This window comes from Bombus bifarius, unplaced genomic scaffold (assembly GCF_011952205.1).
Source record: "Bombus bifarius isolate JDL3187 unplaced genomic scaffold, Bbif_JDL3187 scf7180000008091_frag, whole genome shotgun sequence".
Taxonomy (NCBI): Eukaryota; Metazoa; Arthropoda; class Insecta; order Hymenoptera; family Apidae; genus Bombus; species Bombus bifarius.
Window position 1 is genome coordinate 1 of NW_022884441.1, and position 22,584 is coordinate 22,584.

Sequence of the window (22,584 nt, forward strand, 5' to 3'; positions counted from 1 at the left end):
GGTTAATAAATTTCCATAAATTAAAGTTGAAAACTTATGAGAACATGTTTTCTGTAACAAAACTTAGTAAAAACAAACTAGTAAGGTTTATAGATTCTTTAATGATTATGTATGTATTCATAAACTAGTTCGATAAACATCGTTCGATAAAAGTCGAACAACACACAACATTGAAGCGCGAAATTTCAAATTCAAGGAAAGATAAATAACAAATATTGCGAACAAATGATATTAAATTTACAATAATCTCATGTAAGAAAAAATGAAAGGGATAAAAGTAGTATAGAAGATAGAAAAATCTATAAAACTGGTGGCTGGGAAATAGAAAATATATAAATATATGTTATTAGAGTTTAGTACTTCTGTCGATCAATGTGTTACGACCGTTCGCGGAGAGACGCAGTCGCAGTAGCGAGAGGCGTAAATTCTCGCTACGATTCGGTGAATCGACGCCGCGAAGTAGTCGTTCCCCTGTTTCGGTTAAGATAAGAGGTGGTTAAATGAATATGACACAGTATAGTAAGTTATATTTCACCGTTTATTCCAACAACTTATAACGAAGGCAGTTACGCTGGTGCGTATGTACGAGATTTTTTTTTTTTATTTATTCGTTGAAATTACAATCAATTCTCGCGTTGAGAATATGTACGAGATGAATGAGTGACTGATCTGTGGGTGTGTCCTACCCGATGGAAGGATATTGACCGTTCGAAGGATGTGAAATCAGAACTGTCTTGGGAGACGATGCTGTCTCGGAGGAAAACTAAGGATGGGTGTGTCTAGCGCACGGGACCATCGGATTTGTAGGTGACGATTTTAGTTAGGAGAGTGAAGGAAGTGGCTTCGTTGTTAATTGGTTAACGAAGGGTCTTAACCACCCTCGAGAGAAAGTGGTTAGTGGGAGGAAAGTTGCAGCATACGTGAGAAAAACTAACTTTCCCTTGTCCAGTCGGGGTAGACAATAGTCTTTAGAAATTCTTCGGAAACAGACGTTTGTTTGGTTTGAAGGACCTTTTCTAGGAAATCTATGAGATTTATGGAAGGTACTTGAAACTATGGAGGATACGCTGCGAGTATCCGGTGACATCTGGTTGCCATATTGCTCGCGGTGCGACGTAACAAAATGGAATAGAAAGATTATACCACAGACGAAATTATACTTTATACTTTATTATACTTTATACTTTATTATACTTTATACTTTATTATTACATTTTAACGTTTTAAACGTTTTAACGTTTAACATTCTAACATTCAGTTAGAACTTTGTATTGATTAGAGATATTGTAACGACCAGAAATATCGATACATATATCAATACTTTTACCTCGAAATTCGTAGATTCGTACTCTTCATTGTCCATACAAATTGTGTCATATATGTCCAAACCAAATTTAATTTACGTGCATTAACGTTTTCAAATCCATTTTTTATTTTCAAAGAACATCATATTTGTACTCGGTATTGCCAGTAAGTATCATGAAGAGACGAAACGAGTATCTCGAGTTAAGTATTGTTTAAAATAGTATATAGACATCTAGATATAACATTCAATGATTTTTCCCTCACTTATTGTAAATTATTGATATTGTAAAATTATAATTGTAAAATTATATAGTAAATGATATTGTAAAATTAAATAGTAAATTCACACGATGTTCAAATAATTCGAAATAACGATAGACCAAAAGCTGTTTAAACGAGACACAAGAATTAATCGTGCATTTTATTAAAAAGTTAAGTACGAATAAAAGAAAGAAAATTTTCAAACTTTTTTCGAAAGAACATACATTTATTATACAACATACATACATTTATTATATATTGTGTTCTTTCAAACACAATAATACCTTCCATAAAGGAGCACAGCTCAGATGAGACTTTTTATAGTTAAACTTTTAACGTACTCATAGAAACGAAATTTTTTTTTTTAAATAGAACTGTTACATTTTACGACACGTATAACATCGAACATTTACCAACATAGCGATGCCAGCGTACATATATATATATACTGGTGTACTGGTCATCTTTTTTCCACACGTTTTTAGCTTTTTAACTGTTGGTGAATGGGCGCCTAATCAGCCAATCAGAAATGGCCGGTATACTATGAATCCTTCTCTTCAATGCTCGAAGAGCTGGATATTTATCTAAAGCTGTTGCCCCAAACATATACTCGTAATTTTCAAGGGCCGCTGTAAATACGAAGTCCGCCCATGTCGTCTGAAAAAAGGTTTGTATACATTTATTTTGTACCTCCTCTATTAAACAATTTTTTTAATTTACCTTGAAAAATGTGAAAAATCGAACTCTTAACTAAAGATCACTAGCTTTTTAGGAAGAATTTGGATTTTTATTTTATTGTCAGAATTTAATGGATAATTTTAGAAACTTCGACCTTTGGAGGTATTTGTTAATTAAAAATGACAAAACTGGTATTATGTAAAAAAGAGTAATGTGTATCCTGAATCAATGTCGAATGGAAATTAGACAGTTCTATAAAAATAATCCTTCTCACGATTCCACAACTTCATAGCTTAATTAAATACAATTCTTCGGCGATATAATTACAAATACATTTACAGGAATTGTGTAATATGATAAATATCTCGTTAAAGAAATTGAAATCGTAAACTCTAGATTCTAGTATTCTTTCACTTTCATGTTTCCTATGAGCCCTTCAATCGCTAAATATTTTGCAATGAAACACGTATTATTAAACAACATAATCATACTAAATTAATTTAATGTGACTATTTATTATTATTATATAATAACACAGTGATGAAAGAAATAAACTGGTCAAGTAATCTAAGGAACGATAATACGTATCTATGTCAGTGACAGTGAGAAAAATTCAGATATCTGTACTTAAGTGATTACACTTGTAAGTATCATTATATATTATATAAATATGATATTTCGAATGGTATCATTTATCACTCATTAAACAAGAGTGTCATATCCAGAGAAATGATTTTACATATCTTAATCTTTGCTTTGATTACGATAGTAATAATTTCTATCAAACTTGATGAGGAAGATACATGAATAATTATCTAAAAGCTGAAAATCTTGGCAAATTCATTTGTACATAAACTAACAGGAGTGAATTTTAAAGATACACTCTGCTCTCAACAATTAAAGCTGTCTTGTCGCAACAAAGTTTCAATAATTTTTTATGGACAACATGGCCCAGTTTGCACAAAGACTAAAAATTTTAACATTAAATTTGGATAAAAAATCTTACGGTAGAAGGAATGATATATCCTTTATTTTTGCCAATAATCTGGTCGAATTTAGTCAAGTAAAATGGTATTGTTTCGTTCAAAAGTTGATTCTTCCTCGCTTCCTTCTTTTCAGGATTCTCCACCATGCGATAGTAGCAGATTTCTGAAACGTATATGAAACCAACCGTTACGTTCATTTGTGTTTTTCCCCCCAAACGAAGAGAAAATAAGTTGTGAAAGAAGGAGTAGCCTCTCATAGTACCTACAATTTCTTCATTCTCTTTGCTTTCTTCAATATTGCCTCAACAAGTTCCTGTGGTTCACGATACTTGAAATATATACAATGTTACCAGCGTGGAAATTGTCTTGGAAACTTGGAGAATCTTTCAAGAGGAACAACATTGCTAACTGAGATTCGAGAAAGGAAAGGTAAGTAAATCCTTGCTTCTACTTAGAGCTTTTTTATTTACTTCTGACGAGTAAAGTACTGTTATTAAAATTTGATTAAAAGTACCAAGAATGTCGAGATATAAACAACCATTTGTGGAAAGGTCAGGAGAAGCAGAATTATCGAATAAACGTTGTATAACTCTTAGTGATTAAGTAAGAGAAGAGAAACGAGAAAAAAGTCTTTTATCTAGGTCTTAATAAAGTATACTATATTTATCTCCATATCAAGAATAACAACAAGATATAAACAGTCTTCTAGAAATTGAGTAAATATTACATAATTACATCTTGAGCAATATTTTGCGTCTTAGCTTTTGCTTAATCATTATGATAATCTTAAATATCTGTAAATTCTTCACAGACTCTTTGCATCTTCTATACAGGTATCTCGTGATCATGTGATAACACACAGGAAGAAAAAATGGAGGAAAAAACAGCGTAAAAAAAAGTTGCGTAGGAGTATCGTCGCACTACATCATTCGACAATTGATGCACGTCATGGCGATCGTCACGGTTTAAAGCAGGCCATCAAAAACGCGTTTGTTATCGTACGGAAAAATCTGCGACGTTCCAGCTGTTCAGGTGCATCGAATTGTGAATCATCGGCGGTACGAAGCAAGGCGAGGGGCGTAAATAGAGAAAGAAGAGAAGGATTCGCATAAATGATAAAATATAATCGTTCGTTCCTCGTCGATGGCGGATGGATGGCTTTAATCGTGGACGATATCGATACGATTATATTTTATACATTTGAAACAAATATAAAAGACGAGCAAAAACCAGAGATACGATCGTTATGATATTATTCAATCGGTAGCCTATTTACCTCGTTTTTTGTTCACCTTCTCTGTCTAGTAATAATTTTTCGATTCGACTGGCGTGACGTTACGTTGGCGGTGTAAAAACACGATTTTAAACACCTGCGGATAGTTGCATGAGTTTCGAGCGATTCCATTCCCTTCGATTTATATTTATGCGATCAACGCGCGGATCGTTAACGCATTATGCAGACAGCAGATGTTACGTAATCACACATATCGTAATTGGAAATTAGTAACGTTATCGCGTACCAGGATCTTCCTGTCTTTGATCATTGAGTAACACTTTGTTGTCCTCGCTCCTTCCGCGGATAACCAGCGTTTATCATATAGAGACAGGGATTTGCAAAGAATAAAAGTTGTAGAACGTTGAAAGGCGTTGAGAGAAACGTGATGTTATCCCGTTATTCGTTAACGCAACGCAGTTAAAAAAAATCCCGTAGGAAGATTACGATAATAGATAACCTGAGTCGAGTGTTTGTCGGGGGATCTAAAAGATTCTTTCGAGTTGAGCGTCTGAGATTGCAGAGAAGAAAATTTGGAAGCCATCGAATTCGTGATGTCGATAGAAATCTTCAGTTGGAATCGTTGTATCATAACGTAGTCTGCTTATTGTCGATAAGACTTTACTAAACTAAAAGTGACTACTAAAAGTTTCTATCCTCTAAATTCTATCTACGATTCTATAATCTAAAAACTGACTTTTGCAAACAAACTGTAACATTCGCTTAACGGAAAGACATACGTGTAATATCGTGATGTAATATGTTTACAAAAAGTGGACAATAGAGATGTTAATCAGACAGAAAAGACGGTTGTGGCTTAACTTGAACTATTCACACCAAACGTACAGAAAACAGCGCAATCCACACTCTATCGGCAACGCCACTCGCAACCTCCGTCTCCGCTCAACTCGCACTCGGCTCCTCCGCTCGCACTCTGCTCCTCGACTCGCGCTCTGCTCCTCGACTCGCGCTCTGTTTCTCGACTCGCACTCTGTTTCTCGACTAACCCTCTCTGGCCGTTGTCGCATTCTGTTGCCCTTTTCCTAGGCCCACCGCACACGTGTTCTGCAGACGCTCGTGGCCAGGGTCACGTAGGTCTTTTCCACGAAACTATGCACTTGAAAAGACCGATAACACATTGATGGGCCCGACGGCGCCTCGGCTCTCGCGACATTGTTCATAGTTCGCCCGATACTTCCCAGGCCTTTCGTCCACGATACTACATTCGGCCATCCTGCAATAACATCTGCCCTCAGATATTGCCTTCTATCTCGCTGTCATCAGATGCGTCACTTTCGGCGTTCAGGACCCAAGGCTTCATAAAATCGAGGTGTGTGCGGGTCCTTCCTTCGGTACTGCTTCACACGCTTTCTTCTTTTCTTGTAATTTCGCAGGTTCCCTTCTAGCTTACCTATGTTTCGCTCGGTTAGGCTACAGTCAAGGCAGTTGGATACCACGTGTTCGACCTTTTCGCGTAACCCCTTGAACCAGAAGTCCTTCTTGACCATAGCTTCTGTTTTGGTAACCTCGAAATGCCCACGCTTGTGCGCTTGCCTGACTACCTGAGCCCGCATCGCCTTCGATACTACTATTAGCACATCGTCCTCACACTCCTTACACAAAATATTGTTTCTTACTACCTGCCCATCGGCCTGACTGCACGTTGCGGCGTCCAAAATCCTACGGACTTCGATGTCCTTGTTCTGTGCCCTTCTCAACCGTGCAATCAGCCCGTCTTCACTCTCCGTTACACACATAGTGCTCGGCAGGGGGTTCCTACTCGGAGCATCTACATGCTGCATACTTTTCCCCGGCCGATGACACACCTGATACTTAATCTCGCCTAGTAACAAGGCCCATCTAGCCACACGCACACACAAATCTTTCTTTCTAACTACACCTATCGGACTCGCATACTCCAAGTCTGACGATTTGATGACACCCTCGTTTATCCACGCTTCCATCAGATCATCTACTTCCTTTCTTTCCGACGGCGCCAGTCTTCGCGGTCTTCGCGCTACCGGTTTGTCGCTTTTCAGAACTATTTTCGCGGTTATCCCGACGTCTCTCTTCTTCTCCGGCCTATACCCTTTAATAATATCCCGAATGGCTTCACGGTAATGAGATTCTCGTACATGTGACAAGTCGATCTCGTCGGATTGTTCTATCGCGTTTACCCTCAGTACATCCGGCGCGTCCTCGTGACCGTCGGTCTGATCGTCGAGTCGTAAAAATGTCACCTTGCCCCGTTTGACTCGCAACTCTACCTGGTCTAAAAAGTCGGTACCTAAGAGTAGACTGTGTCTTGTCACAGTCGAGACAACATGCAGAGTGACAGTAAAGTCGTACCCGTCGACCGTCATTACCCTTGTGAACTCGCCCCAGGTACTATTGCCAGCGGAACCAAAACCATCAAACTTAAGTTTGCAGTTTCCCAGAGGTGGTGATCCTAACCTCACATACTCATCCGCTCGTATGAACGTAAGGTCACTACCTGTATCCACTAACGAGACAAACCTGCAGCCATCTATCGACACGTCCTTCACGTACTTTTTCCTCTCCGGTCTTGAGATTACGTAAGTCTTTACTTGTCGCGCTGTACAATTCGCCGCCACATGTCCAAGCTCGTTGCATTTGAAACACCTAACACCTTCTCCCCTCTCCGGACACTTAACACTTAGATGATCCTCACTACCGCAAATGAAGCATCTTCTTTTCTTCATTGCATCTACAGATTGACTGGGCTTCCCGTTCTTCTGGGTTTTAGCCGGCTTCACAATCGACTTTGCTCTGCGCCTCTTCTGCTCTTCGTACATCACTAACCTCTTCCTCAACCCTTTGATTGACGTAGCGCCGTACAATACAGCCTTATTGTTCTCGTCGTCGATTATTCCATCCACTATGTATTCCACCTTTGCTTCCTCCTCCATGTCCACATGGCTGGCTATTTCGAGCATGCGGTACATGTAAGCCAAACATGCTTCATCACTCTCCTTTTTTGTTTCTTCAAGTTTTTGATGAACTTGCCTACTGTTGACTTTCCTCGAAAATTCTTTCACTAGCCCCCTCTTCAACTCATGCCAAGTCCTGGCATGACACTCGAAGCTCGCAAATATTTTCGCTGATCCCTTCAGCAGCTTCCTCGCGTAGACTGCCTTCTGCCCATCCGACCACATGCACGTATCAGCGACTTCCTCGAACGACTCGAACCATCGTTCGACATTTTCACCTTTGTCGCCACTAAACGACTCTAATGCATCTTCGACGTCTCTAAAACTCAGTGTCGAACCAACACATGCCCTTCGACAACATTCGTCACGGTCCTGATACACCCTTCGCGTACCTCTCTTGTATCCTCTGGCGTTTTTTCTGTCATCTTCATCCTCACTTTCGTCGTCGCTTTCTTCTTCCGACGATATGTCATTACCATCCATGGCCGCTCGTAGCCGTGCGCGTAATTCTACTTTTCTTCCCGTCGTTTTTAAACCCAAACTAGCGAGGCGCTCCTTCAACTCCTTCGTATTCATTTTCTCAACATCCTCACCAAACGTACAGAAAACAGCGCAATCCACACTCTATCGGCAACGCCACTCGCAACCTCCGTCTCCGCTCAACTCGCACTCGGCTCCTCCGCTCGCACTCTGCTACTCGACTCGCACACTCTGCTCCTCGACTCGCACTCTGTTTCTCGACTGCCCCTTTCTGGCCGTTGTCGCATTCTGTTGTCCTTTTCCTAGGCCCACCGCACACGTGTTCTGCAGACGCTCGTAGCCAGGGTCACGTAGGTCTTTTCCACGAAACTATGCACTTGAAAAGACCGATGACACATTGATGGGCCCGACGGCGCCTCGGCTCTCGCGACACTGTTCATAGTTCGCCCGATATTTCCCAGGCCTTTCGTCCACGATACTACATACGTATCTTGTTTGTACTCGTCTTTTCACAATGAATTCTTGAACGTCTGTCTCTGTGGTGAGACAAATGCAAAGTCATCTCATCAGTTACTCACCTTGCTTCAAATCTCCAAGAGTATCGACGAGCTCGTCGCATATCATCGCATCCCATTCGTCCTTTCCCATTAGATCGTACTTCCTCGCCAAGTATCGCGCCACAGCGTTACTCTGCGCTACCGGTTTCCCGTCTATCTCCAGCACAGGCAGCTTTTTATAAGGCATTGCTAAGAACAAACATGGCTCATATGAACACTGTGTAGAGGGAAACGATCGATAGGAAATCACAACACAGCTTCCGAGGCCGTTGCGTTCTTGTGAATAGATGAATCGAAATCATTTCGGTTTTAATCAACATGGCCTAGTAAAGAAATACAGAAATGTCTTCTTTCTCCCTTTTTTCTTTTCTTACGATTACGATGGACATGGTATCGCGTGTTTTTGACTGTTGGGAAGAACCTAAAGTTTTTAAAATCAAGGATAAAAGATAATACCAGACACGGAAAAAATATTAGAAAATGTACACGGTTCTTGTAATGAAAATTGAAATGCAAGGAATATAAATCGAATGTCTCTTGCGAACGTAATTTTGTGTTTTACACCGACAGGATTGATTTACAGATTTACGTTGATTTTTTGTTTCTCTATCTGCAAGCGACATATAAGATTATATCGAAGACTATGCTGCGTAAAACTTTTATTATACTATTTACGATAGAAATGTCGCAACGGAAGATCGAATTTTATGTCTGCTTTGTTCTTTCGACTTTTTAGCTGTGTTCTTGTTCATTTCCGAACTGATTTCAATTTTTTATCCTTTTTTCCGACAAGTCCTAAAAAGTTTTTAAATTAACGAGAAACGTAGAAGTATTTTTGTATTCCTATTTTAAGTCACCTATTTACGGTTTTCTCAAAATATTCGAAATGCTTCGATTCATTGAAAACAATAAAGATTGCAACACAAAAATTCGAGAATCGTAAGTGAATTAAGTTGGTATTCGATAAACACGATATTACGGAAGCAAAACTTAATGAAAAGTTCGACTTTATTCCGCATGAAATTTTACTTTAAGTAAGTTTAGCCTGCACGTGAAACGAAAGATTTATATACAGAAAAGTTTGAGTAAATGGTAGATATCTGAGAGTTGAACGATGAAAGTAAAAATCGATTCTTCACGCTTACAATCCTTGTATTCAGGCCAGAGTTCTTCGGGGATCCTCTCGTCGGTATACTCGATGCCAGTATATGCAAATATATACCGTATATGTTCGGCACGACCACGGGCATTGAAGTAGATTAGTTTGTAGGTATGTTCGTCGCTCATTTTTCTTGCTCTGTCAACTTATCGAGAAAAATGTTACAATTAACTCGTGTAATTAACAGACTGTGTGCGTGTTTGTGTGTATAGAGAACAATTTATTTATAGATGGAATAATTCGTATAATACGCAAAATAAATCATTTAGAAGGCTGGAATATGTGTTTTTGAAACAATTAATTATGTCGAAAAATATTTCAAACGAGATATAATTATGAAAAAAATAATAATTAAATGTATGTAAATGTATGTAATAATAGTTAAATGTATGTAAATGTAATAATTAAATGTAATTAGTTGTGAAAAAAATAATAACAAAAAATAAATAAATGTAAAAAAAGAATTAAATGTAATTAGTTTCTTTTTACGCACGCGATATTATTGGCGATATATGAAGGTCAACTTTATTTTTTTAAATAGATATATTTATACATATATTTATAGATATAAATACATATATTATATAGATATAATAGTATATATAATATATATGTCGGAGATGAAAGAACACCGGAGTCTGTAATTGAACAATTGTAGTTATTCAATCCGATTGTAATTGTTCGAGAGTTGTGATAATGAGCTTGGGCTCGAGGCGACAGTCAGTCGCCGAACGTAGCCGCGGTCACGGGATTTGCCTAGCAAAGGTATGGAGTAATTCTATAGCTCTCCTTAAAGGAAATATTCGTGGCGACACGCGACAGTAAACATTCCAACGGTTTCTGTCCCGTGGCTCGCCACACGCAGACCCTATTCTTCGAGTAAGATGATTGCCAGATGTCGATGCGTCTCCGCAGTACATGTTCGGCTAGCCCGAGGGCCCGTTATAAATCTTAAGGTTTAGTTAACTAAAGTCCTTCAAACAGACAAACAGTCTTTGTCCCAACTACGGGAAGATAGGGGAGACATATTTTTCAACGAGCGCGGTCTCCCACTAGCAACTTTCCCTCGAGGGCGGCTAGCATCTTTTTCTAACCACCGATATGGAGATTGACCAATTAGCAGCAACGTCAATTTCCCTTACTTTCCGAACGAAGGCTTTTCTCGACGAATCCGATGATCTCGTATCCTTAGACACACCCCATTATAGTTTTCCTCTGTGGCATCATCGGTACGGGAAAGGCATTCTCGTTCGCGATCTCAATGATGAAAGGAGTAACCCTTTACGACCAGTGAATATCACGCATCCGACTTAGATTTTGTGAGTACGTTCATCTATCATCCCGTCGACCGCGGATTCGTTATTGAACCTAGGATCATTGTCATTAGTTTCTCGAGTGCCTAACTACCACGGTTACTTGTCCGGCTCTATAATAATCGTATTTGCACTAGTCGATGTCTTCTCTATTGCACAACGACAACGTGTAACCCAAACGAAGATTCGTTTCACGCCCCTAACCCTGATTCTAATGTCCGCTCCGACATATATAATAATATATATGTCGAGTCTGAATCTCGGAGTCCGAGCTCGAGGCGCCCTCCCGGGGAGGGCTCGCGGGAGGTAGCGGTTCTGCGTTGAAGTTCTCCATCGTCCGGTCGCGCGTGGGGTACCTTTATTGTCGATAGCTACACTAGTGACGAGGGCCTCAGGCTTGATAACGAATCCGCGGCCAACGGGAGGACTATCATATAAAAAGCAACAGGATACACGAAATAATATAATTCTGACTAGGACAACATAAACGCAAGAAGTGTTGATATTGAAAAAAATATTTAATTTTGTATATAAATATTTTCATATTTAGAAAAGTTTCCGGAAGCAGGAAGATTTACAAACAAATAATATCATAAACCGAATGTTTCATGATCCTTTTCTAATTAGAGTGTGTGACAGCATGTGAGAACGTTTCTTAAAAATATGACTTATTGCAATTACTTAATCGCAATTATAAACGATTAAGACCTTCTCGCAACGAGGCAATCTATCCAAAGTATAAAACTCGTTATACTTGATGAGAAAACAAATCTCTACTTAGATTTCATTTCGTTTCATCGCGTTCATAAAAAGTGAATTTGTATGAACACATCGTGCAATTTAGTAATTAGGACCGTTGATCTCGCTGCAACATAGATGGATAGAAAAAAGCCATTTAAAATGATACAACGTCGGGAGGACAATTATGAAAATTATAAATGGAACACAAGATAAAATTGTTTAAGATTAATTCTTCTTTTTTTTTTTTAATCGCGAGTGTTTGCAAACGAAGTTTCAATCTGTTTACAATGATAGCAATGAGAGGAGGATGTCTATGAAAGTTATAAATGCGATATTGAATAACATTTCTGCGAGTGGTTTTGTTTTTCGTTACAAATGTTTTTTAAACGAATCTGCAATCTGTTGGAAACAACGGAACAGTAACGGGACGACTGATAGGGAAATAAAAAAGATCGCGTTTTATTTGAACAGACAAATCTTTGAAATCTATTCGAAAGTCTATTTGAAATGGTACGAGCTCGAAAAGAACGGTGAATACTATAGAAGAAGGATTAATTAAAATTCTTATTAATCTGTACGCTTTGTATATTAAATACCTTGATCGATGCCAAGATAACAAATTATTATACGAAACAGTGAAGTATCCACGTCTGACATTAATATTGAGTATTACCATTACTGTAATTTAATTTTTAACCGATCCTGAAAATTCCTTAGAACGTAAAAAGTATAAAGTGTTACTGTGCATTTCAAGATTAAATGCACTGTAATTTAGAAACAGTTGTGAAGCGGAAACAAATAATTTATTCAGAATACGAATTCTACGTAATCATGTTAAAAAAAAACGTACTTATAACGCGTTTAAACTCCAAATATGTAAAGACAATAAGGGGAAAAAATTAAACGAAGAATCGTATTTTTTGTAAATTCACACAAGATTTTATCAAAAAAAAATTGGCCTGTACCAATATTTTTATTTGTCGTTACAAGTTACGAGGGTATTAAAAAATTGACCACGAATGTACCAGAGATAAGAATTTATCAGACTTGCTCTCGTAAATTTCAAGACGTTGCATCGGATATTCTTGAAAATCTTTGGACAATGGCCTCGATATTTCGCAGCTTCTATCCTCGAAGCGGTAGAACTCGGCGTTAAAAGCGACAGAACTGGAGAAACCCGGTGACCGCGAGCCTTTCACGCTCTCGACAGATTTCTCATCCCTCGTAATCCTCCCGGCGTCACCCAATTTCCACCCTCGTATTGCGATTTGTTGCTTCCAACGAGGCGACACCTTGTCTTGTGATTTCCTTTTTCGTCGCGTGAAACACGACCGAACACTTGTTCAAACACACAATTCATATTTATCTAACTCTACAAAACGCCGTGTCATTGAAACAGTAGCATTCTTTGACTTTTATGTAAATTCCAATAAATTATGATAATGTTCGTGGAGACATTATTGCTACCTATTTTATCTGTCGTGATCCAAATTGATTTGTGGCTACGTATGTATATATATATATATATATATATACATACTATATACATACATATATATACATACTATATACATACTATATATATACATACATATATATATATATATATTTGTATTTTCTTTTGTTCTTTCTTTTTAATTTATGTGATCTGAGAATTACATTTCTGAGAGTTCGGTGAAATTCGATGCTTTATTTTTATCAGTAGAATCTTCCTTGTCATTGTCAGAGCGCAGACGTTTACGCGTTTACGGAAAGTTTAAGGATACAAAAATACAGAAAAATGTAGAAAATATGCAAGAATATGTAAAATATCGAAAGTACAGTACTTCTAATAATACTTAGTAGCATGCTTACAAACAAATTTCTTTTGTATTTCTTGAAATTGCGTAAAGATCGCGGTAATTATCGGATTTTTGTCCTCTTTTATCTGCTTTTTTTATTCGCAACTTATATGAGATATGAATTAATATTCAACGACGTGCGCTCTGTGCTACGAAATGAATTATCTCGCGTTAAGACTGCGGCAATTCTTACGTTTGATATTTCATTTAACGAACAGCCGCGCGTTCCTGAGTTTAAAAACCGCCACTCTGAACTTACGCTGAGAATAATATCAGGAAAAGCGAACGAGAGATGATTAGAAAGAAAATGCGAGGAGCAGTGAGGGGGATATTACTAGACTGCGCTTTTTTGTGCAAGTATAGCAGGATGTTTGGGAGTGTAAAATTTTAACGAATGCGTATAATATGAAGAAATATATGAAATATCCAAGGTATAGTTTTATTAAACTTACTTTTTATGATGCTTCGTAGGTAAAACAATTTTCTATCCAGATTCCACTTTCTCAATTATATTTTCAAAAATGCTCGATAAGGAGTACAATTTTCTACCCAGGTTGTACCTTTCTAATTATATCTTCCAAAATTCTTGATAGGTGAAACAATATTCCACCGACGATTTACTTTTTTAATTGTATCCCCCAAAATATGGACCTGCTTAACGTTTAGATATTATTATTTTTTTCGTTGTTACTTGATACGGCTAGCAATTAAATAGTGAGAATAAGAAGAATTGGAAGTGCCATTTTCGAAAAAGAATTTTGTTTTTGCTTGAAGAGGTTGTTTGTATGAAGGTTAATATCACTAAATATGAAGGGAAGTGTAATCATAATAATTCGTACAGTTTTTAACGTTTCATACGTGATATAGGTTGTGTATGATGTATGTTATACGATTAGTTCCCTAAATTAGACTGTGTGCACCATGTGCCAGCAAACTCCCTCCATCGTGCTTGAACATGTGCGTAGATAAATCTGCCTCAATTATCCCATCAGATAAGAAAATCTCTACTGACCTTCTTAAGCAAACTACATAATGGACTTACATATCTTCTCTTAAGATATAAAGAAGATATTTTTTTATCGTTAATTAACAGATCTTTGAAACGATAGAATAGAGATATCGTAAAATTATATAAAGTATTATAATATGCGTAATAAATAAGTATCGTTATATTTTTCTAATAAATAACATTCCCATAAACAAACAATTTCTCATAAACAGTCGTTTCCCAGAAAACTTTAGTTTCGATACTGGCAACTTTATCTACTTCCGCTCTTCAATTATGAAGGATTAATCTTTACGAAACTTTTGGAACGGCTGAAGATTTCTCACGATAAAACGCGACGAATTCGACACAAACTACGCGGAAATAAAGACAGCTGCGATGGAGGATCGCGGGATTGATATTAATTAATTAATCTGTGGCAACCATTATATCGATTCGTTACGTTATTGCGACAGGCCACGCAACATTTTATTGCTTCTGTTTCTACAATTTAATTACAAAGTATTCAATTTCCCGTTATAAACAAGGAAAGGACTGCAAGTTTGTACAGCTTTTATCAAGATTACGTGCCATTGAACATATCGATTGATTGACTTCTCATGTTTCGTATTAATCGACATCCGATATAGCTGTGGGACCTGGAATATTGAAATATTGGGAAGTCAGTTATATTCAGGTGTTCTATAGATTTGACGTATAAGCCTTGTAACATGTACTTCTTCATCAGACGTTTACGAGATACTGAACGATGGCTACGCTTGTAGTATCCAAAAATTTTACGTCGATTTATAATCGAAGATTCGATCAAACTATAGATAGATTTGAATATTCTAAGAATTGAATTTAATATTAAGAATTTTAGTTGTATAGATCATCGACGAAAGTCTGTTACACGGACCCTTTCAACAGTTCTATACACACTTCTATTATATATTTTATTTTTTAAAAATAACGCTTTGGCATGATCAAGGATCGGAAGTATAAAAAATAATTGTGACAATTCGAGCAGTGAAAGCCTCTAGAGTAACATTATATTGGTCTCTATAGCGACATTGTGGTACCGTGTCATTTTCAAAGTTCTCAGAATTGGTACTGTATCCGATTTCAATGTTTAATATTCTTCCCGGTTCCTGGAAGAATTTCTTCAAAACTACGTTAACCCACGAAGAATCAACCAACAGTTTCTCATAATGCCGTTTTATCCACATCCTTTGAAACTCATGAAATTGTAGAATCCAGGTAGAAAAAGTAGAGACGAGGTAAACGCGAAGCTCATCCTTGGAATTGCTTGTCGTGGTGATAATGTTAACAAATAGAATTCGATAACGCAAATTCATTGGGGAAAAGGTGACAGATGAAATTCGCTAACGCAACGTTGCCCGTTAATGGGCTAAGAATTACGCTCCATGGGATCGCTCACTGCATTCTTCGAAACGACCCTCGTAATCCATAGGCTCGTAAACGGCTTCCGTAACCGTAACGAATTTCAATCTTGTTCACGGATCTCTGACCGCTCGTTTCGAGGGTAACGAGGGGGTTGCGTGTTCACGTGCGTGCAACAGAAGGTGTTATCGTGATTGTAAGGCGTGCTGGAGCAGATAAGTCCAATATGCTCGCGGAAATCGTCGAGATTCATTGCCCAAAGCTGGCTGATAGTCGAAATTAACTTCGCCTCGTCCGATTTCCGCGTTCACATCGCTTTCACGATGGTTAGGCGTTTCTTCGTTCGTTTCTAACGCTGAGTTTTCCCGTGTCGCAGTCAACCCATATTTGGATGTGTGTACACGTTGCACAGAAAATGTGGTCGGGGGTTGAAACGCGGACAGAATGGAAAACGGACTATGGGAAACGCCGAGAAAGAGGCGTCGATGAGTTGAAGACACGTCGATGCTGAAGTACACGTGTATCTCGCGTCTTATAGCGAAGGAAGGATACGTGTGAAATTTTAGAAAATATTGGCTGGAAAATGTTCTAACGGACATTGAAGAAACGAATTTAAATTGTAAAAAGAAAAAGATGGTAGCCTAAAGACGTTCCGCTTTCTGTCCCATTACGGAAAACTGCAAAAGCTATGTATCTTGAGAACAGATAAAGTTAAGAAATGAAAAGGAAAAATTCGATTTACTATGTATTTTCGCTATATTTTATATTTACTGTATATTATCGGAATAGCCATCCCTGATTCAGAAAATCAATTACATATATCCCTTGGCGAGAGGGAGTGAGAATTAATCCGATTAATTGTAATGGTGGATCAGCTGGATCCTCATATTCTGAACGTCCAGAGACTCGCTAACTACGAAGCAACTGGTCTGTTTGTGACGCCTATCAATTGTTTGCTAGAGATTAATCTGCTGGTAAGCAGCGTCAAAATGCGACGATAACTAAACCGTCCGAAGATCGAATTATAGCAAATGAAACGCGTCTCTGCGCTAGTCTGGTCGATTAACAGGGCCTATGGGGGTGGCTTACAAATTTGCAAGCAAGGAATTACCGTGTAACGAGCAACTCGTATCGATTATTCAATGGGTTCATATGGAGGCGAATAGAAACTCGAACTCGAAACGTTTTCGACTCGACGCTGAGTATCGCGTTCATCCTTTAAATGCTACTTCAACATGGGCAAACGTTCATTTTGGTAATGTCGAGTTTTCTCATTGAATAATCTTCCGTTCGTCGATTTTACACGCTTAACCGACTAGATAAATTCGATGATTTTAAGCAACGTAATTAATGTAATTGATTAATTTTTCTTAAAGTGTGAACTATGGATGAAAGATTAGAAACCGTAACATTACAGAGTACAAAGTTAGAAATACAGGGGAACTTTATATTTTCCTTCACTGCTGATTAATTTCTTGCTGAACGTGCAACGACTCGGGAAAACTGCCGTTGCCTGTTGCAAACTGATCGTAACGTACATAGATCAAGGAACATCACAAATTTCACTTGACTACTTACGTTCGTACAACGAAGAATCCACATAATACAGTACGGCTAATATATTACTATAGAAATCGGATGGTTATACATACGCAACAATTTGGAAGAGGATATTTGCTTTCGGGTTGGGAATATCAGGGAATAGAATTGTTATTATGCGAATGACTGACGTTGATTCAATGTAATTAGTTAGGAGTAGAATTACAGTAGAAAAGGCATCAATACGATGGAATTGCACAGTTATTGTAAAAAAACAAACGATACTACATAATATATTTAGGTATACAGAAACAGTGACACTTCTGTATTGTCAATTATGATATAATTAAATGAGATAATACGAATAATTGTAAATGCTATTAAATTGTTAAATTTTAATAATTTCCAATTCATATTCGTATCAAAGCAAATACGAACAATTTACAACGTTGCTAGTTATGACAATAAATTTCTATTTCTCGTGTCAGTAATTTCAAATGTCGTTGGTTGCAATCAAAAATCTGTCGGCGGAAAATTTTCACCCAAGCTTCGACAAATAAATGAAACATCGTATTATTCTCGGTCAATATCGAGTCACTTTCGAGATTACACGAATAAAATTTAAAAAACTTTTTTGATGAATTGCTCGTCGAGGCATTGTTCTGATGTCGATATCGCATTAAGCAACTCGAAGATCGAAGTCTTGGTATCGAGATTGTCGCGTCAAAGACGAAGCGAGGCCTATTACCCAGGCGATGATGGAAGCTATGCAACTATAAAGAATACTAGCGCCTTTTTCTACGATTTTATACGACTCGATGCCAGTCGAAGCTCTTGGAAAATATTGCAACAAAAAGTCAATATATAAAACAAAAAATAGGAGGTTTTTCCTTAAAGCAATTTAATCACTGTCCACGCAACTTTTATTGTTCTCATCTAGAACCGAGCAAGAAAAATAACTATTTTATTTTTATACCTTCTCTATATTGGGATTGTAAAAATTTGTCTGTTTGAAATGCATTGGAAAATTTCGTCGAATTATAAAGTTACACCGTTGGTTGTCACCATAGAATCGATTTTAGAATAGATTTTAAAATAACGTAAGAACGATTTTAATGAAATTTTGAGAGTACATATGTACGTACATAGAGAAGCGAATGTAGTTCACACGCATTGCTACTAGGAATATTTGTGACCTACATAGGTTTCAGGGAAAATAAATGTCTGTTGCAAATAACACTAATTACAAATTTTATTTTTTCAAGCTTCGTGAAAACTCACATGAGAAATTAACCTGTCGAGATTCAGCATTTTTATATAATACTATCTTGACAAGTACATTTTACAAACAAACGAATATTACTAATGCGATACGAATAATTAATTAGTTTTTCAAGTTTTCTAAGATAAATAATAGAATCAGACATTATTCCAATTTCCACGAAGATCCATTGAAATATAATATCAGAAAATGATCTATTAACAACTTCAATTTTATTCGACGCTACTATAACCCTTCGCAATCGAGGGCTTCGCTAATAATATCAAATAAATTAAATAATTAATAAATTAAAAATTTAATAAATCAATAAATTAAAAATTTGTCCTTAACCTGTCAAATCATAATTATCTCACGTATTCTTGCAACGAACAGGTAAGATACAATCAGAAAAATAAACCGACGTATTGGCCGAAGATATATTACACTACCAAGCAAAATCGTATCGCACTGCGCGATGATAGTGAGTGAGTGAGTAGGTGATGAGTGATGCGGCTATGACTCTTCATTCTACGCATATATTTAACCAATTATACGAAAACACGTTCTTTCTACTGAAATTACTTGGAGTATCTGGTAATATGAATAAATGAAACCTTCGAATGCAAAGTATTAATATTATTAACGAAAATTAGAAATATAATTTATCAAACGGGATACGTGTATATAGTAAACCAAAGAATACAATGAATTATGCAATAACGACAGAAAAATTAACAGATATGACCAGATCTAATTGTTCAACCACTATACCCCTACATGTTCGAATCCTTGGGCGAACACCAGCAAACAGTTCGATCGATATTTTTCAACCTTCGAATTAGCTGTTATAACTAAAATATTTTCCATCGTTACAATGCATCCTGTCCCCAATTACATCGTTAATTTCGTTTCCGAGGTTCCGCTACAATACTTCGCAACGAGCAATTTAATAATTGAGACAACGACTCGCGTGATGCGCAGCAGTACGCTGGCCGTGAATCAATTGCATCGGATTACCTCGATTAATACGATTTTCTAGGACTACGCTGTAATGTCGAGTTAATTAATACGATAAAGTGCAATCGCGATCCAATGGAAACGCCTTCATTCTTACTTTTTCGCGCGATTTCACATCGGAGTCTAAGGAAAACGAGCTGCATCTTGCGGCATCTTGCGGAAAAACTGAAATTCATAGGACACAGGAAACCTGGTAAACAATAAATACGGCATGGTTCCACGATATGGACGCAAAATCAATGCTGGATGGCACGCTAATTCGATTGGCGGCTGGACAGGTCGAAGCATAGAGCTCAAAGTGTTTCCTCAAAGTGTTTCCGTTCCCTCATCCTCCCTTCAATAAATCTTGTTTCTCTCTCACTCTCTCTCTCCCCCTCTCTGTCTCTTTCTCTTTCTCCTCCGAAAACTTGATCATCCGATTTGTGTAACGGAGTTTATTTTGTCTTTCTGTTAATAATCTGTTAATACCAATAAGTTGCCTAATCGCGACACTTCTCGAGAAAATTTCTTCTAATCGCAAGGCCGCATAATTTTGACGAAATCCATGTGAAAAGAGTGTCCGGAATTAGGATGAAAAATATGTTTATATTTCATACGTGTATATGTTTCAAAATAGTTGCAATATAGAAATACCTTGTTTGTAAAGAAGGTTGACTCTATTGAGATTAATCGTTTGGTTTCTGAAGAGTTCAATGTGAATAAGGTTTTACGGTAAATTGAAAGATGTAAAAATACGCGCGAAAGTGTACAAATATGCAAAGTCTAGCAGCTATTAATAGTTCAGTAAGTAAAATAAATTTCTGTCTAGGTTCTTCTCCTTCGTCGCGCTCTATAAAAACATAAATTTAAATAAATATCAGCAGTGAGTGTAGCGATTTAGTCGATCGGATCTTAGAACGAAAAAACTTGTTTAAAAATGGAATCGATCAATTTAACTTCTCACTGGCTCACTTATCAGTGTTTATGTAACTCTTTCTTCCATTTCCTCTGCGTGAAACATGCAGCTTGGGAGTTTCGATTCGATAAAAAGTTGCGACTCTGAATATCCTTTGATCGTAAATTGAAGCATGAAAATATCATATATGTCATATTTCGCTCTGAAACTGGATGAAAGAGGGAAATTGACTTGGTTCTTTCGCTGTTCCATTTTTTTCTTTTTTTCTATCTTTCGGCTATAGAATTACTCTGCCTATGGTGAAATTTGTAAAATTTAGTTAAATGTTACTAAGAGATACGCGATTTATCGATGGAAAGAAAGAAGAGAAATATTCACTCGTCGAAAGCTTAGTAGAACAAAGTTTACTTCGCAGATGTAGAACATTTATTTCGGTTACCTATCGGTTGTATCGTTATCGACTTGCCAATCATGAAACGCAGACGCCACCGGCCAGTTTATTCAATAATAAATTATCTGACGCGTCGATTGATCACGAACACATGCTGTCCACGAAATTGAATTGTGTTCCAATCTCTGCATTATAATGTTTATATATATGTTTATGTTTATATATATGTTTTGTAAGGATTCGTTTAGTCGTAAATATGGTTTAGTCGTAAAACAGAATTTTTACACTCAACTCGATTCGCGTAATGGAAATCATAAAATTAACAAAGGACAATTGCAGTTAGATTTAAGATTAGGTAAGTGGCGAATAATGGCTCGTATAATTGATTCTTCTCTCCTTCTTTGAGGATATCTTCGCCGCTCTATAGCTTCTTTATTGTTGCAAGTGTGTAACCTTATTTTGTATAAATTAGACCAGTAACGAGGATTTAAGACGAGGATTAATTTAATAATAGCATATGAATTCTTTTCATTGAGATTTTCACACGAGAAACTGATCAGCCTTGTGAAAAATATAAAATTAATATAAAATTCCTCGATTTAATTATTTAAGTATATAATTAATATTCAGCATGCTAAAAAACGAACGATCTATTTTTCCAAATTTGCAATTATCTATCGCAAGGAATTGTAAAAAGTCACAGGCTCCAAGGTAAATTTTCAAAAGCGTTTGTAATTGTTTTCTGTTATTTTTCTCTGTGCTTGAATTTATGAAGGTGATCAGCGTGGCTCCTGAGCAAATTAAGCTAACAGAATGAAATACTTTCAGTATACAATTTCAATATTTTAATATATGATTACAGAATTTCAATATTGAAATTTAAATTATTATTTAGTGTTACGCCGTAAATAATATCAATGATACTTATTACGTAAAGTACGAAATACAAATCAACGTATATTATTGAAACTCTAAAATTGAGTAACTATTGCTGTACCAAGAATACTAATTAAGAGTTAATCGCATGGATCTGCCTGAGTGACTAAGGAATTTAACAATAGAAGACTTTTAATCGAACTTCTCTTTCAAGCTGAGTTGACCGTGATTCAATTCACGAATATCGGAGAGGAAAAGTCGTAACAGTCTTACAGTTTCGATTCACTTTCATCTCTTTTCGAGGGGGTACTCGCGATTCGCGGCTGCTTCGAGAACTTCCTGCTGGTTCATCCATTGAACCTCATTCTTCGGCGTTCTTTCAATCCCTCGTCTTCCATAGACAAGTCGTAAATCTTTCGAAAACTATTAGCTTGTCCAAAAAGTTTCTTTCGTTTTATGAGGAAATAATAGACGCACAACGTTTTTTGTTTTATATTATTTTGTCGAATTACGTACGATCCAATTTGTTCTGTTGAGATAAATTTCACAGACTTGGTTTTACGTTTGTACGAAGGTGCATCGTTGTAAAAGACACGCTTGCGAAAGAAAGACACTTTCCGGACAACCTAATACTTTCTCTGTTCGTAAAAATTCTGTTCTACGTTTATTTC

At 37.0% G+C, this 22,584-nt stretch overlaps 2 protein-coding genes across 2 annotated transcripts; both read right to left on the bottom strand.

The window, feature by feature from the left end:
- Window positions 1-1,935: 1,935 nt before the first annotated feature.
- On the bottom strand, window positions 1,936-3,499 carry LOC117208438 (glutathione S-transferase-like). Its single transcript, XM_033449629.1, has 2 exons — window positions 3,251-3,499; window positions 1,936-2,223 (listed from the first exon to the last, which is right to left on the bottom strand). Exons 1-2 carry the CDS (start codon window positions 3,485-3,487, stop codon window positions 2,056-2,058), a joined length of 405 nt encoding a protein of 134 aa, XP_033305520.1. The 5' UTR covers window positions 3,488-3,499; the 3' UTR covers window positions 1,936-2,055.
- A 4,957-nt stretch (window positions 3,500-8,456) lies between these two features.
- LOC117208439 (hematopoietic prostaglandin D synthase-like) lies at window positions 8,457-9,769 on the bottom strand (the record flags this gene model as incomplete). The annotated part of the gene is made up of 2 exons (XM_033449630.1): window positions 8,457-8,680; window positions 9,637-9,769. Coding segments are annotated over 2 exons (309 nt in total), but the record flags the coding sequence as incomplete, so codon positions are not given.
- Window positions 9,770-22,584: the final 12,815 nt, after the last annotated feature.

What these genes read in the sequence shown, in the direction of transcription:
- LOC117208438 (XM_033449629.1), bottom strand. Translation starts at nt 3,487, where the DNA reads ATGAGAGGCTACTCCTTCTTTCACAACTTATTTTCTCTTCGTTTGGGG. An exon ending in GATATATCATTCCTTCTACC is followed by an intron (nt 2,224 to 3,250) that starts GTAAGATTTTTT and finishes ACCTTTTTTCAG; the next exon opens with ACGACATGGGCGGACTTCGT.